General features: G+C 42.9%; 1 protein-coding gene across 2 annotated transcripts in view; it reads left to right on the top strand.

The window, feature by feature from the left end:
* Positions 1 to 14,571, top strand: part of Mtmr6 (Myotubularin related protein 6) — an 88,634-nt gene extending 74,063 nt beyond the window's left edge. For both annotated transcript variants that reach the window (XM_080269432.1, XM_080269433.1), the window contains exon 14: positions 14,253 to 14,571. In XM_080269432.1, the coding sequence (XP_080125558.1) occupies positions 14,253 to 14,402 (150 nt within the window). In that variant the 3' untranslated portion in view covers positions 14,403 to 14,571. The remainder of the gene's footprint in view (positions 1 to 14,252) is intronic.
* Positions 14,572 to 14,796: the final 225 nt, after the last annotated feature.

Raw genomic sequence — 14,796 nt, 5'->3', positions numbered from 1 at the left:
TATAGACCGATATACCTTATTAATATATTAAACATCGAAATATAATAATTCCTTTAGCTTACTTATTTGAAGGAAGCTATAAAATGATAACTGTACACTACCATTATATTTAAAAATGTTATTATGACATTACTACTCATAAGCAAAGTGTTGGCACTGGGCAAATAATAGGGAACACATAGCACATACACCCCACCCTAGGGTGGAAAAGAAGGTCTGGATGATGATGGCGGATGTATTTTTTTCCACTGTGCATTAACTCTAGGCTTGCCTGACTTAAGCTGGCTCATGATCAAAGTGCTACATACTTTTTAGTAAAAATGTCATTTCATGGCTCACGGCCGGCCAGCCATGACTTTTTGAATGGTACTTTCAAGTGTAAATGCTGTGTTTTATTATTCGGGTAATGCCAAGTTTACAAAAATTCATACATCTTTAATTACCAAGAGTTGGCTTAGATTTAAAGTTAAATGTTACATGTTTACTATTTGTCTAATGACTGAGTGTTGGATACTTTTAGGGAAGCACAAAAGCTACAGTCTGTGCTACATGTTCCCTATTATTTGCCCAGTGACAATACTTTGGATTATCAGTAGTAATGTGTCTTGATAACATTTTTAAATATAATGGTAGGGTACAGATACTTTATAGCTTCCTTCAAATAAAATCACTAAAGGAATTGTTATGTTTCGATGTTTAATGTATTAATTTGGTATAAGAGTACCAGCACTTTTTACATTACCTAAACAAAATTAGATTTGCAATTAATGACCAAATTTAGCTCTAAATTCCTTAATCTCAAAGGCAACGATAATTAAGTTGTGTATGCTATTTAATTCTATACACTTTCTATCTTTTGCAAGACGCCTTATCAAGTAAGGGGTGGCCACAAACAAATCGCCTCCATGTCGCCCTGTCCCCTGCCATCTCACTGACCTGCTCCCAATTCACAGCCCCCTCTCTCATATACCTCTCCACTCCATCTTTCCATCTCATCATGGGCAGGGTAGCCACAAACAAATCATCTCCATGTCACCCTGTCTCCCGTCATTTCACTGCCCTGCTCCCAGGTCACATCCCCCCTCTCAAATACCTCTCCACTCCATTTCATCCTTGGCCTCCCCCCCCCCCCACCCCCCTTCCACCACATTCACATATACTCTCCTCATCAGTCTCTCACTCTCCATCCTCTCCACATGGCCAAACCACCTCAGTGTGTTTCTCCTAACACTTCCTGTCACATTTCCTATCAATACATTTTACTGGGGGGGGGGGGGGGGAATTAAATAAATGTTTACTGCTCTTCTACCATCATCAGTGAACATTAAGCCTACATGAGAGACTGCCAGTGTGTGTGATTTGCAGGTTCCTACCTGTCTGCCACAGCTCCTTGACAAAAGACGGCTGTCTAGGTACTGGTGCTGAGCTTCATTCTAACCATAGTGATATAGTCTATACATTCCATATGTTTTATTTAATGCATTTTACCACTGAAGACAGTCAACAGAATGCGGAAGAAGACCATATCGTTGAAAAATAATCATCGAGACAGCATTAGTTTACACCTAAAATGCTGGAGGAATAAGTAATGGAGTCTACAATCATTGAGTAAAGCAAACATTTTTTTCATCGCTTCTCAGCCGATTCCGATTATCACATAATTTTTCCCTTCCATTACTGATATGAATCGGATTTTGCTTGCCGATTTACTGTACTAGATCCACTTCAGCTAAAATCAGGGAAGACAATGCCAAATCCTTTGCCAGCATCAGACTGAGTAAAAGCTGAGACAGACTCAGGATGGAGGTCAGCATGAGCTAAAAACTGGTGCTATTACATTTGATGCCACAGCCTTAAGGGTCACGACATACTGACAAAATCTGACCTCAGGTAACACCCAGGGTGGATGTCCCCATACCCAAGCTTAGAGTATGAGTAAGCAGGAGGCTGAGGTCAGTACTGACTTCGTTTGCCCTATAACTAAAAAAGTAAGGAAATTGCAGACGGAAGTCATAACATGGGAGCTGAGCAGAAACAGATAGTCAAGTACAGTATAGTATTTGTGTCTCAGGAAGCCTCTAGACTCTGTACTAGCCCATCTCTATGTGGGGACCTATGCCATAACTCCAAACCCCAATCCAAAAGAAGGCTTGGGATGAGGGAGGTGCAAAATGCCCCTGTAGCCAATGAAGACTTGCGTGGTGATGTACATGGTCCAATACATGTAACTGGCCAGAGATAGCTGAGAAGTACACCTCACAACCATACTCCACCTTGGACAACAACAAACCTTGCTGGAGAATAGTAAATCTACCAGCACTCTAACTACTATGAACCAGAAATTTTAAAACATTCAAAACTTTCAGGCAGGAAGTCGTAATCTGCTTGAAATGTGGAACCCCAACTATGACCACAGTTAAATGGGCTAAAAAGCCTCACCTCCTCATAAGACAATCATCTGGCCATTTAAAAGAAAATCTGAATCAGATGCACCTCGTGTATCTGTAGAATTGCACTGCGCTGTCTTAGATAGGGGGAAAATCTAAAACCGTGCTTCTAAGCCTACGTAAAAGCCCAATCCACAGTAAGTTTCACTTGGTGCTGTGCTACCAGTATTAAAGACGAGGATGTCATTTACCGAGAGGAAGCACATCACTCCTGGTTGACCTCCACTATACCATTAATTGCGACATCAAATAATGTCTGAAACTTCTCAGAAAGTTCTGAAAAGAAACAAGTAAGTGACCCCAAAGACTATGATAACAATGGAGACCGAATTAACCAATTGATTGTGCAAAAACCTTTTTTAATCCCATGCCAAGGTGTGCAATTTTTTATTTTTTTACATCCAGGGCATCATCTGGTGAAAAGAAAAATTCTCTCTCTCTCTCTCTCTCCGTCTTTGCGTTGGGCCATGCATAACTTTACATATGGGAGTAGTTGAAAAAATATATATATATATATATATATATATAAACTTGAAGATAAACATCCAAGGCATCATACAGTGAAAAGGAAAAAATCTCTCTCCATCTTTATGTAGCGTCATGCGTAAGTTTGCATAGGGGTCGAGTTGTTTCTGGTGATGCACAGTCAGCACAGCCTGAGCTGTGATTTACAACACAAGGCTACCCAGCCTGAGCTGTGGCTCGCAATCCACGGGTTAACTGCCACAACATCAAGCAGTGCCATATGCTCTTTTCCCAGGGGGGGGGGAAAAAAAAAAAAAAAAAAAAAATGGTGCTGCCTCTAAGTGAACAACTCAAGGCAAGTAAGAAGTGGATCTTGTCCTCCACACGATGGATATCAACCCTCTGGCCACATGAGGCGACTGTGGTCACCTTACTAATCATTCTTCATGATGCGTCAGGCGACTACAGTCCGCAGCCGACAAAAAACTGTCCAGGTAACCCTCCACTGTGTATAGTACCTTGTTTTGGGGAGTACCACACTAAAAAGGCATACAAAAAAAACATGTAAGTGTTCATGTTATTCACATGGTTGCCCAACTAAAAACAGACTGATTATCACATTTTGTTTCACCCAAGATGAATCCAAATGATGGTGAGGGTTATGACTGATGTACCTCATAATGGGTCTTACTACACAATGAAAGGTAAGTTGGTTCTCAGGAATGATCATGCTTCTAAAATGTATTTTAGCAAAGTGTGTGCAAGTCACTAGAGATGCAAAATTAGATAATAGCAAAAATTAATTATTTTCATATTTTTTCTCAGAAAATGACAGTTTTCTCGTACAAAGGTGCATCACACTAAAAAACGGAAACTTCATGGTCATTTCCCACTGGATAAGTAGCAACAAAGCTTATAATTAGCAGTTTCATTTTTGAGGGGGCTTGGGCTGTGTCAAGGGGAATGACCGAGAAATGCTAGGTTGCGGTCAAAGGGTTAAAGTAAACCTCCTTCTCTAACAGTCAAACAAGGCGTACATTCACCATCACCAACAATCTGCAAATGTCAGACATCAGAGAGGTTAGGAGGAAATCACACAGAAAGGGCTGACCGTTCCCTGACTTAAAGATCGGGAGGATTATGGTCAGCTGCCAGCTAGCTGGCATCACCCCCTCCTCCCACAGACTGTTGATCAAGGTCAATAGAAAAGCCAAGGACTCGTCCCCTACATGTTGAATCATGGCATGCAGACTATCATCATGTCCTGTCTTATCCTTGCAGGAAGCAAGGGCTGTTCTTATTTCTCCCCTGCCCAACATTGATGCAGACGATCAGCAAAATGTGGCGCTGAAGGAGCCCTCCCGGAAACAGAATAGAAATATTTAGCAAAAGCAGTAGCAACTTTTCAAATATCTGATGCAGAAGTCTCACTGATTCTCAGCACTTGTACATGATTAGAGGAGTGAAACTGGCTCTGCCCGTATGCACAGCAATGAGAGTATATTGCTTTGTAGGTCTTGCAGGCAGTTTCACACTTGCCCTTCCACTGCAGTACAAGTCTACAAGGAGAGGAGGCTGTCATTCTGGGAAATGCCCTCACACCTGTATGGTTATGAGTAAAGAGGTGAAACACAGTACAGCTTACGAAACAATCCACCTGTGACTGACGAAGTACACCTAGGTCTCAAAATAGTTCCCAATCCAGAACTCAGTGAGGAACCCATGATGTGGAGGTACAGTAAACCTGGGTAGTGGTAATGCATCCCTCACAAAATCCAGTGCAGTCATAGTGATGATGGGGTAAAAAGGGTGCCAGCCTGTACTTGTAAGTATGCAAGACTCACTCTGTTGAGGACACCAAGTTCCCATTCTCCACCACTGACACCAGCAACTTTCCCTTCTTGGTTTGGATACATGAGTAAATTATTGCATCCCCCAAGAATGGATGCAATTTGTTCAAATCCCCAAGGAGAATGAGCAGCTGGCAAAACAATCCACCAAAATCATCTCAAAGGGCAATGGTATTTGGCTGCACTTTGCACATTATGCACTGTGCATTTCCTCCCCAGGTGCAGCTGAACTGCCACTTTCTCGAGGAGAGAACGAAAAGTGGTGGGAAGATGGCACACCTGCCATGATGACCACCTGCAGGGTGTGAGGGAGCGAATATACCAGCATATCCCAAGTGGGGAAAATGTCCAATCCTCCAACAATGTCTCCTGCAGACAAACACAAAATGTATGGGTCTCGGCTAAGAGAGGTTGAAGCTCTTCCCAGTTACCCCTTGGCCATCTACAATTCCGCCGTAGGAACGGGAATGTACTGGCATTGGGTTTGAGGCAGCCCCATTCTTCATTCAGTGAAACACCCTGATGGTGAACTACAGGACCCAACAGCTGGCTTTTTGGCAGCTGAGGGGTGCAACAGCAACATGCTGCTGCTGCTGCTGCTTCATCTCACACACAACTAGCTGCCACCTCTCAACACAAGGTGGTGAAGCATGGGTGACTGACGGTGGTGCAGCCAATCTACGCTTGGTAGCCCTAACATGGATAACCTCATTTCTGTGATGAGGCAGAATCTTGTCAGCTCTGTCAACTTGGAGGTTGCATAAAATGGCAATATGCATCCAGCTGTAGCTGTCCCTGCCCTAGCAGTGGATGCAGTATTCAGGCCGTGTTCAGGGACACGGGGAGGCAGCCCCACTCACAAGTGATCTGCCCATGGAGGTGACACCCCTGCTGTTGCTGCCACAGAGGCTCCCCCTGTTCGGGATGCCTTGTGGCAAACACGTGCTTTGAGAGGCAAGTGGAGCTACGTGATCTGTTCTACTGCAACACTGGAATTCTTGTTCATGTGACAGACCTGAAGCAGAGGTGACACTGGGACAGAGAAGCTGCCCCTTAACCCTGTCCTTTGACTGCAAATGAAAGAAGCTCACGAGTTAAAGACTGATAGAACTTCATTCTCAAATTTGTACTAGCCACACAGGGTTGTTGAAACTGGATCAGCACCATTGCTATTCACACAAGAGGGTGGGGGTATGGGCAGTCAGTCTCACCGTGACAATCAACACAGCCAACATGCACTTGTGGGTGGCCCGGCAATTTTTGACAACTGGACAGGCTGACCCACCCAAGCCACTGGAAAGAGAAACACTTCCTTGGCCCTGGCACGTCGGTCTCGACCCGAACATGGTAGTAAGCTGCCTCAAGGACATGGGGCAACATCAGCTGACCAAACATCAATATCAAAGATCGTGCTTGCCCTTGGCATGTCGGTCTTGACCCAAACATGGTAGTAAGCTGCCTCGAGGACATCGAGCAACATCAGCTGACCAAACATAAAAATCAGAGACGGTAAATCTGTCCAGATCCTATTTAGGTTCTTTATTCTTTTAACTTTCACTAATCCCTGGCCTGCCAGCACCTCCAGAACGTCCTCCCAAAAGATATCCTTTTAACTTTTACTAGGCCGTGGCCTGCCAGCACCTCCAGAACGTCCTCCTTTATGTACCAAAAGATATCCTTTTAACTTTCACTACCCCCTGGCCTGCCAGCTCCTGCAGAATGTCCTCCTTTATGTACCAAAAGAACTCGTTTTTAAAAATAAAATAAAATAAAAAATTTATTAAAAACTTCCTGAGGTCTGGTTCAGAGGTTGCATGATGGATGACCAACACTTCTTTGTAGATCAAATCTTTGATGACACAGATGTGTATGCTTTCATTAGCATCCCTGGCACTAATAAGAACCCCCTTTGCGTGTGGGAGAATCTTTTGAAAGAACACCCACAGGCTGGGGGAGCAACATGCCTGCCTTAAGATAGCTGTGGCAGGTGAAATCATGACCACCAGAAGACCCACTTACAAGGGTGGAACACCTTGTCCATGAGATCAATCTTACTGCAGCAGCCAAGCAACCAAGATAGCAGACACTGAACACACCTCAAGCCTCACCACCACTGCAGCTCCTTTTTGGTGGGGACTTGGGTAGACGATGGGTAGGATACTTGTTGCCTCGTTGGAATGTGTGTGCTGTTTGCCAGCCATATAGGTAGTCTTCGACTCGGGCACGTGAAGGCACCAGGGGCATGGACAACAGCTGACACCATGGGAGGGGATTTCCAGCAGAAGTGCAACAGGTTGCCTGAGACGGTAGGAGTCCATGGGAATAGCAGTGCAAGGGAAGGCAGTGCTCTCTGCTGCCCCTTAGCAGCTAGCTTACCAAGACCACAAAGCAAGTCATCAGGTCCAATGCCAGCCTTGGGAGAATTGGACCATGCAATGGTTTGGTCCCTTATGGTGAAGACCGTTGGCTGTAGATGATCCAGGCAGGGGACCAAGAATAGGTGCTGGAACAAACAAGCGATTGACACAGGAGATGTAGGTGGACCAAGCTCAATTTATCACTGAGGGGAGTTCACCAGAAACAGGCCTCCTGCCCCTAATTATCTGTTCCCCTGTGCACCCCTGGGTCTCTTTTCAGGACAAATGTAAAAAGAGCTGACCAAGGAAGGATGCACTGAGCCGTAGGCACCCTTTTACAACCCATACTGAGCAGGAGGGGACATCTCCATCCAGTAGACAACAACACAGTTACAGTAGACTCAGGTCTGTGTTACCATGAGTGAGTAATAATACTGTTTGCTGCATGTGGAGAAAAATAGACACGAAAAAATCTGGTGGCCACCAAAAGTTATTACATATAAAAGGTAAAAATTGGATAACCTCTGCTACTAAACCACAAGGTACAATGCAGGAAGTGCCACATAACCACAGGATTATGAAGAAATTTTGAACCTGACTAACAGTTATGCACACTACAAAAACCACAAGGTACAATGCAGGAAGTGCCACATAACCACAGGATTATGAAGAAATTTTGAACCTGACTAACAGTTATGCACACTACAAAACCATGTAGACAAGCTTTTTGTAATGCTGATGGGCCACCAGTCTGCAACTTCAGCAGGAAGGTCTTGCTGTCCATCCTGTTTTGGGCAGCCAACCATAAAGCTGGTACTCCAACCCACTACTCTTGCCCAATACAAGCCAGCAGGACCGTCTTTGATCTGAATGAAAGCATGCTGGTCTTTAACACATGGAGTTTCTACACTTTGCCTAAGGTTGAATCAGTTTCTGCATGTCACTCTGGTGAAGTATGATGCACTAAAATCAGAAGCCCCCACATGAAGAGTCAGCATGGCATTAGTCTACTTCATAATCTCCAGTGGATGGTCACCACCATGACAGAGCATATAGCCGTTTTAGTGGATGCAGCCCAGTACAGATTTGGGCCTGTGTCAGAACCCTGGACCCTAGGCCTGTATCAGTCTGACGACAACAGAACTGCACTTCCACAATCACAGGAGAACTTAAAGAGCTCTCCTCCTGGTGTCCCATAGTAACGCAAATTTATCTTCCACTGGCCACTGTAAGGGGCTGTGAAAAGCCAAGGATTCATTGAACTAAGGATGCATAACCCTTTCAAGAGTCAACAGGGACAAAGAGTCAGTATCTCTGTGCAGGAGCTGTCGGCTTTATTGCCAATTTTCAGCCTACCCCAAAATACACTCATCAACAGAACTGTGTTGGGAGGAGACAGATGCACTGTAACCTTGTGTAACTTAAGGATCATCAAGCTGCCCCCTTGCACTACACTGTTGATATGTAATGCAATAACTTGTGTTGGTACAAGAAGTGAGGTGTTAACTTTTAGTATACCAAACTCTTGTAAAGGCGACTTGGTGTGGTAGGTATCATCAAGAAGACACTGAGTGTGGCAACCTCTGATGAATACCACATGCTACAATTGTCTAACGTAATGCTAAAATTTATGTTTGTTTCCAGAGAATGAATGGGAGGGATACCAGAAGATTGATGTTAATCACATCAGTGAATCGATGTGATTGCTGATTTCTTCCCTCATAGAGTAAGAAGGAAACTGGAGCCAGAAATAACAAGTTACGATGATCATGGACACCAACGTTACAGTAATTGCATTAGCAAAGTGGTTATATTAAAAATATTATTATTATTTTTTTACCTTCAGTATAAAAATAGCAATTGTGCTGACAAACCCTAGTCCTAAAGTGAATTCATTTGCTAATGGAACTTACATGAGCTATTTCTGAAGTTGATTGACTGTTACAAGAACTCTGTAGCTGCAATTAACAGGTGAATATTAATCCCAGATGATGACCCACAGTCTGGGAAAGCAGTAAGTAGCATGTGAAACAGTAATATAACTGATATCGGAAGGAACAGGCAAATTTTAAACAACACTGAAGGTCCCGCTCATTCACAGATTCCTGGGTTTATGACATTATGCCAATGAAGAAGTTTGTATTTCCAAATTGTTGATCAATTGTGACACTCTCTGGTGTCTTTATGCTTAATACATTGTTCTGTTAGCATAACAAAGCAACCTAACATACAGTTGTTTCAGCCATAGACATCACTGAGTGGAAGTTCGTGTGACCTTTGTAGTCAGTCAGAATAAACTCTAAACTCCATTTACCTTTGTCATTTATCATCTACCAGTTATGCAATAAATTAAATTCTGTAACTAGAATAGGTAAATATAAAACAAGCTTCCAGAGGTGTAAGCAAGAGAATGAACAGTTTGTATTAGAGGTAACGAAAATATTTTTGTCACCTCTAATAGAAATACAGACCCATAAAATACTAAAATGTCAATATGAAAATGCCTTATGTAATTACCAAGGAGGTTAGCTGATTAAATGATGTCCATTGTTCCTAATATACCAAACAATAGGTTATGGGGAAACATCTCTGTTAAGTCTGAAAGTTGCAACCGAGCAGAACATTGGCAGGAAAAATGGATTTAATAGTTCCTTTAACATCCTGCTTGCTGCTGTTGGCAAGTTCCAGAGAGTATAACTATCTGCTGTCAGTTGATGTGCTGTTCAAATATGGATGCAGAGAAAGAGAATGATAGTGACAATACTCAAGGCCATTTATGACTCTAGAATAAACTTTTCCACCTTATATAAAATATATATATATAATATGGTATTAGTAGACTTAGGTGTAACCATCATATTATGATGGTTACACCAAAGTCTACTAATACCAAGTCGGTTCACTTTCCATCAGGGCGCAGGGAGGTGTGGCTTGTGTGTGACGTCAGTTGGCTTAAGTAACAGAAAATGTATAAAACCGCAGACTCAAACATTTATAACAAGGGAAAATGAAGCAGGGAAAGAAGTGCTTCCCTCACACCCCTACACCTTCCATCACACATTTCAGTCCCTTCCCTCACTTCACCGAACCGAAAAAATGTGTCATGGTCTGAGTAGTGGAGCAAACATCCACCCTCCATCATGGTCAGGAGTCAACAGAGCTGGTGTTTCGTGCCAGAGCCAGTCGACATCACACTGATGCTCCGCCCCCCATGTGGGCTTGGAGCCGTTTTAGAAGGAAGTGAACCGACTTGGTATTAGTAGACTTAGGGTTACACAACACTACTGGCACTATACTTTTCTGGCTGGAACAACTGTATGTTAGGTTGCTTTATACTGCTTATAGAACAATGTATTAGGCATAAAGACACCAGGGAATATCATGATCGAGAAATGATATGGAAACTCAGGCATCTTCATCAGCACAATGATGTCATTAACCCGGGAATCTCTAAATGAAGGGAGCATCAGTGTGGAGTTTAGAGTATAGCTGTGTCTCCTAGTATGTTATATTGCTGTTTCAAATTTCTTTCCCAGATAGGGTCATCATTTGTGATTACTCACATGTTAATATTTGGTTCTCCTCCTACCAGCCAGTCAGCTGCAAGAATGGAAAATCAAGCAGGCTCCAGTTGCAAGGTTCAAATAGCTGATATAGTGAAGTACAGGGGGCAAAGCAAGGTGGCTCCATGACCACCAGGTGCTGTACGTGTCGAGAAGCAAATCTTTAGAAATACCGATTCATATGCGAATGCATTTGCTTTGTCCAGTGCACATTCAGTAAACAAGACACTAGGACTCAGTCCTTGTGAGAGGTGAAGCAATGCATCCTCTACTAAACCCTCTCAAACTGAGATTATTCCTCCTGTCACCATTTCTTATGTCTTTGTGATGTCAAAAGTTGCATGAAGCCTAATCCACATCCCAACTACAAGTAATAATTGGGGATTTGGCCTTGCAAAAACCAGTTTTTTCACCATCATCCTGACCCTCTGTTTTCCAGCCCAGCAGAGGTTGGGACAATGATGGTGAAACAATCAATTGCACAGTAAGGTGAGAGGCCAACCTGAGAAGAAAATATGAAATATATATATATATATATATATATATATATATATATATATATATATATATATATATATATCCTATAGAAGTAACAGGTCTGCAATACTGAATAATCTCCAAAGACAGCAAACTCTGACTTTATACCAGTCATTTCATTTGTTCATTTTGATTTGTTTCATTTTTGAAGGCTCCAACATGCTTGCATGCATCAGCCCTGGTCACCTAATGGCAGCTCTCCAAGCTGCTTGATCTCTGGCAGCTTCCCTATTCAGTACCTTATTCCTGAGGTCACACTCAGTGACATTGTCCCAGGTCTTTTTCAGTCTACCTCTTGCAACCCTACCCCCAACATTAAACACTTATCATTTTCTACACCCAATTATCATCCCCCATCCTCTCCACATGCCCAAACCATCCCATGCTACTTTTCCTCATCACAACACCAATACACTCCTTTCCCATCCTACCTTACTCTTCCATCGTAAACCTAGCCCCCCGCAGGCCTCGCACTCAGGGACCACTGCACATCCACCTAAGCATTGCCATTTCTGTCCATTTGAGCATGCAAATATCCTCCTCCTTTACTGCCCAGGTCTCACTACCATACAGCAGTTTACTCCTAACACATGCTGCATATAAAGATCCCTTAGCATGAAGGGATAGCCCTCTCATTGTCAGAAGCAACAGCTCCCTGAACTTCTTCCAACCACTCGACACTTTAGCCACAGAGCTAGCTCCAGCCCCACCTCCAGCACATAAAATGTCTTCCAAATAACAAAACTCTTCCACACAGTCAAGAGACTTGCCAGCAAGTTCAATCCTTTCACGCCTAGCAACCTCCCCAACACACCACACACATGAAATCAGCATTGTCTCACAGTCTGCCTCTGATACATCTATTGTGCACCCACTTATCCCTAACATTGCACAAGATGGAATTACTTCCCATGCCCTTATGACAAATCACACATGGTCACGTTCCCTCTTCTTTGACAGTACCGCCCCAGCCCTAGATACCATCATCTTTTTTTTATCTGCATTTACTCTTAAGCCCTTGTGCCCCATGCCACCTCTCCACTTCCAAAACCTTTCCTCTGCCTTCCTTTCCTTCTCTGCAATCAACATCAAATCATCAGCATACATCTCCCACGGGATTCCATTTCTGAAGTCATGTGAGAGGGCTTCAAGTACCATAATAACCAGCAAGGGGCTCAAGACCGACCCCTGATGCACACCAACATTCATGGAAAACTCGAATCTCCATTCATCCTTACCCGGGTGCGAGCACCCACATACACAGCCATAACCACCCTAACCAGTCACTCCTTGATCCCAAGCTTTCTCATTGCCCATTCCATCACCTCTCTAGGGACTCTGTCAAAGGCCTTCTCCAAATCAACAAAAAGAAAAGTACAGTTCCTTTTCCATCCATCATCCAATCCCCATGAGGAGCAGAAGAGCCCCGGGCTAGGCAGTTGGTCTCGACATTTAAGATGAGAGTGACCAGCCACACTCATCCCTGAGTGGCATTACATGAGCAATCAACTCCAACCACCCATTAGATATAAACCTTCACTGGCTCAATCCGACTGGAGCACAATAATTACCCACTAAACCACCAGGTGCCAAAATTTGGTTAAATGGTTACCACCCTGTGTAGTAAATGGTTTCCTGGTGTACAGGAAACCATTTGGCTTGTCACTTAATGTAGAGTCACCCTCAGGCAGAAAGAAAAGGAAAGAATGAAGGAAAGAAAGACAGAAGAGGATGGAAGAGAGGAAAGGGCAGACACACGAGAGCAGCACTACATCGAGTGAATGGATGGTGAGCACCCCCCTATATATTCCTGAAGCTGTTGAACAGTGAATATGGCATCAGTGATCCCTTAGCCTGGCATTATAATATATAGTCGTAATATGTCGGCACATAAATTAGCACCATACCAGCAATATGTATATGATGTGGAATAACAGAACAATCATAGCCGAATATTGATGGAAGTTATGACCACACCACCAAAAACATATCACAGTGGTGGTTGTGAGGAGCAACTGTTATTCAGATACCAGGGGTTGCCTGTATGTGGTCAGAAAATTTGAAAGCAACTACAGTGTTCTCATCTCTCAGGCCTCCCTATCATGACCTTATATACAGTTCTCACCCACTTATAAAGTAACATCATAAATTAAAGCCCATCCATCCATACTCCTTTGAAGTACGGTAATATTTATGAGAATATAAAGGTCAGTTTTGAGAATGGTAATTTTCAATTGCCCATAATTATGTAATTACCTGAAATTCTGTAAAGTTTACATCAGTAGCATGCTCCAAAGATGTGTAAATATACACCATGAAAACAAGCTACCAGTATTCACTGATTATGTTGTTCACTGAAAATAATGAAAATGCTCATTTGGGGGTAAGGGTGACCCTTACACTGGGTCCCCTGCAGACTATAGGGTGAAAGTAACCATTGCTATGCAAATTATCATGGAAAGAGTACTACATGAGATTATTTTAGGCCAAATTGGGTGGCTCTAAGTATAACACACACTACTAGGAACAATTTTGAAATCTAAGCCACTTTCAGACTGAATGCATTTTATGGTAAATACTGTAAAGAAATCATTTTAGTTATTTTGTACCTAAAACCCTTGACAATGGGAACACAAATGTGCTAAAATCCTATAGTTGACACCTGAGCAATGAAAAATATACCAGAATTATCTCTGAAAAATGGCTTAATGGTGACTTACTCCAGAAAACACAGACTCCAAAATTTAAGCCCAGCAGCCATTAGTCAAAAACTGATAGTGGGCACTGTAGAAAAAATGTACTTGATCTGGAGGTGTTACCCACTTTTTTTTTTTTTTTTTTTTTTTTTTTTTTTAAATGACCTTAGTATGTAGAGCAATATAAATATCTGTTCTAACAGAGAGATGTACAAGGATGACCCCCTCCCCCAGAGCCAGGACTAATTTGTGGAGGGCTGAAAGTCAAGCTCATCTGCCTAAAGTACAGTGATTTTTACTTAACTCCAGTATAGACTATCTCTTCTCTCTTCCGCAGCATCACTGTTGGCGATGTGGTGAGGTGTTCTGCACTCGCTGTATTGACAAAAAGGCCATCCTTCCAGGCCACCTCGGTCAGCACCCAGCCCCAGTGTGTCGCCCGTGCTATAAGGACGTCACACGCTCTGCCTCTGTTGATACACCCTAGGGTAGACAGAAGAATAGTTGTGGGTAGAGTTAGAGGGGGATACTGGGGGCTAAGGGAAGTAGAGGTAGAGTAGAGGGTGATGTGGGTTAGGGAGAGAATGGGGAGAGGAAAGGCTAGTAATAGTGTAGTGAGGGATGAAGTGAAATCGTGTGTAAGGTTGCTGATGAAAGTGTAAATATAAAGGAACCAGGATCGTGTTACAAAGAGTTCTTATGAAAAATTGTGATGAAAAAGCGGCAGAAATTAAACTTAAGAATGATATCTTGTACTTTGTAAAAAAAAAAAACTGTTTAGAGGGAATGAGAAGTCACTTTGGGCCAGGTATATTCCTGGAGAGCAATATTTATCCTAGTACACAGTCCACTTTATCTTGGCCTAAAATTGCCATCTTTTA

Source organism: Coenobita brevimanus, chromosome 33, assembly GCF_032717465.1.
Source record: "Coenobita brevimanus isolate Jiangsu-jjx chromosome 33, ASM3271746v2, whole genome shotgun sequence".
Lineage (NCBI taxonomy): Eukaryota > Metazoa > Arthropoda > Malacostraca > Decapoda > Coenobitidae > Coenobita > Coenobita brevimanus.
The sequence above is the reverse complement of the archived record's forward strand: the minus strand, read 5'-3'. Positions and strand labels throughout refer to the sequence as shown.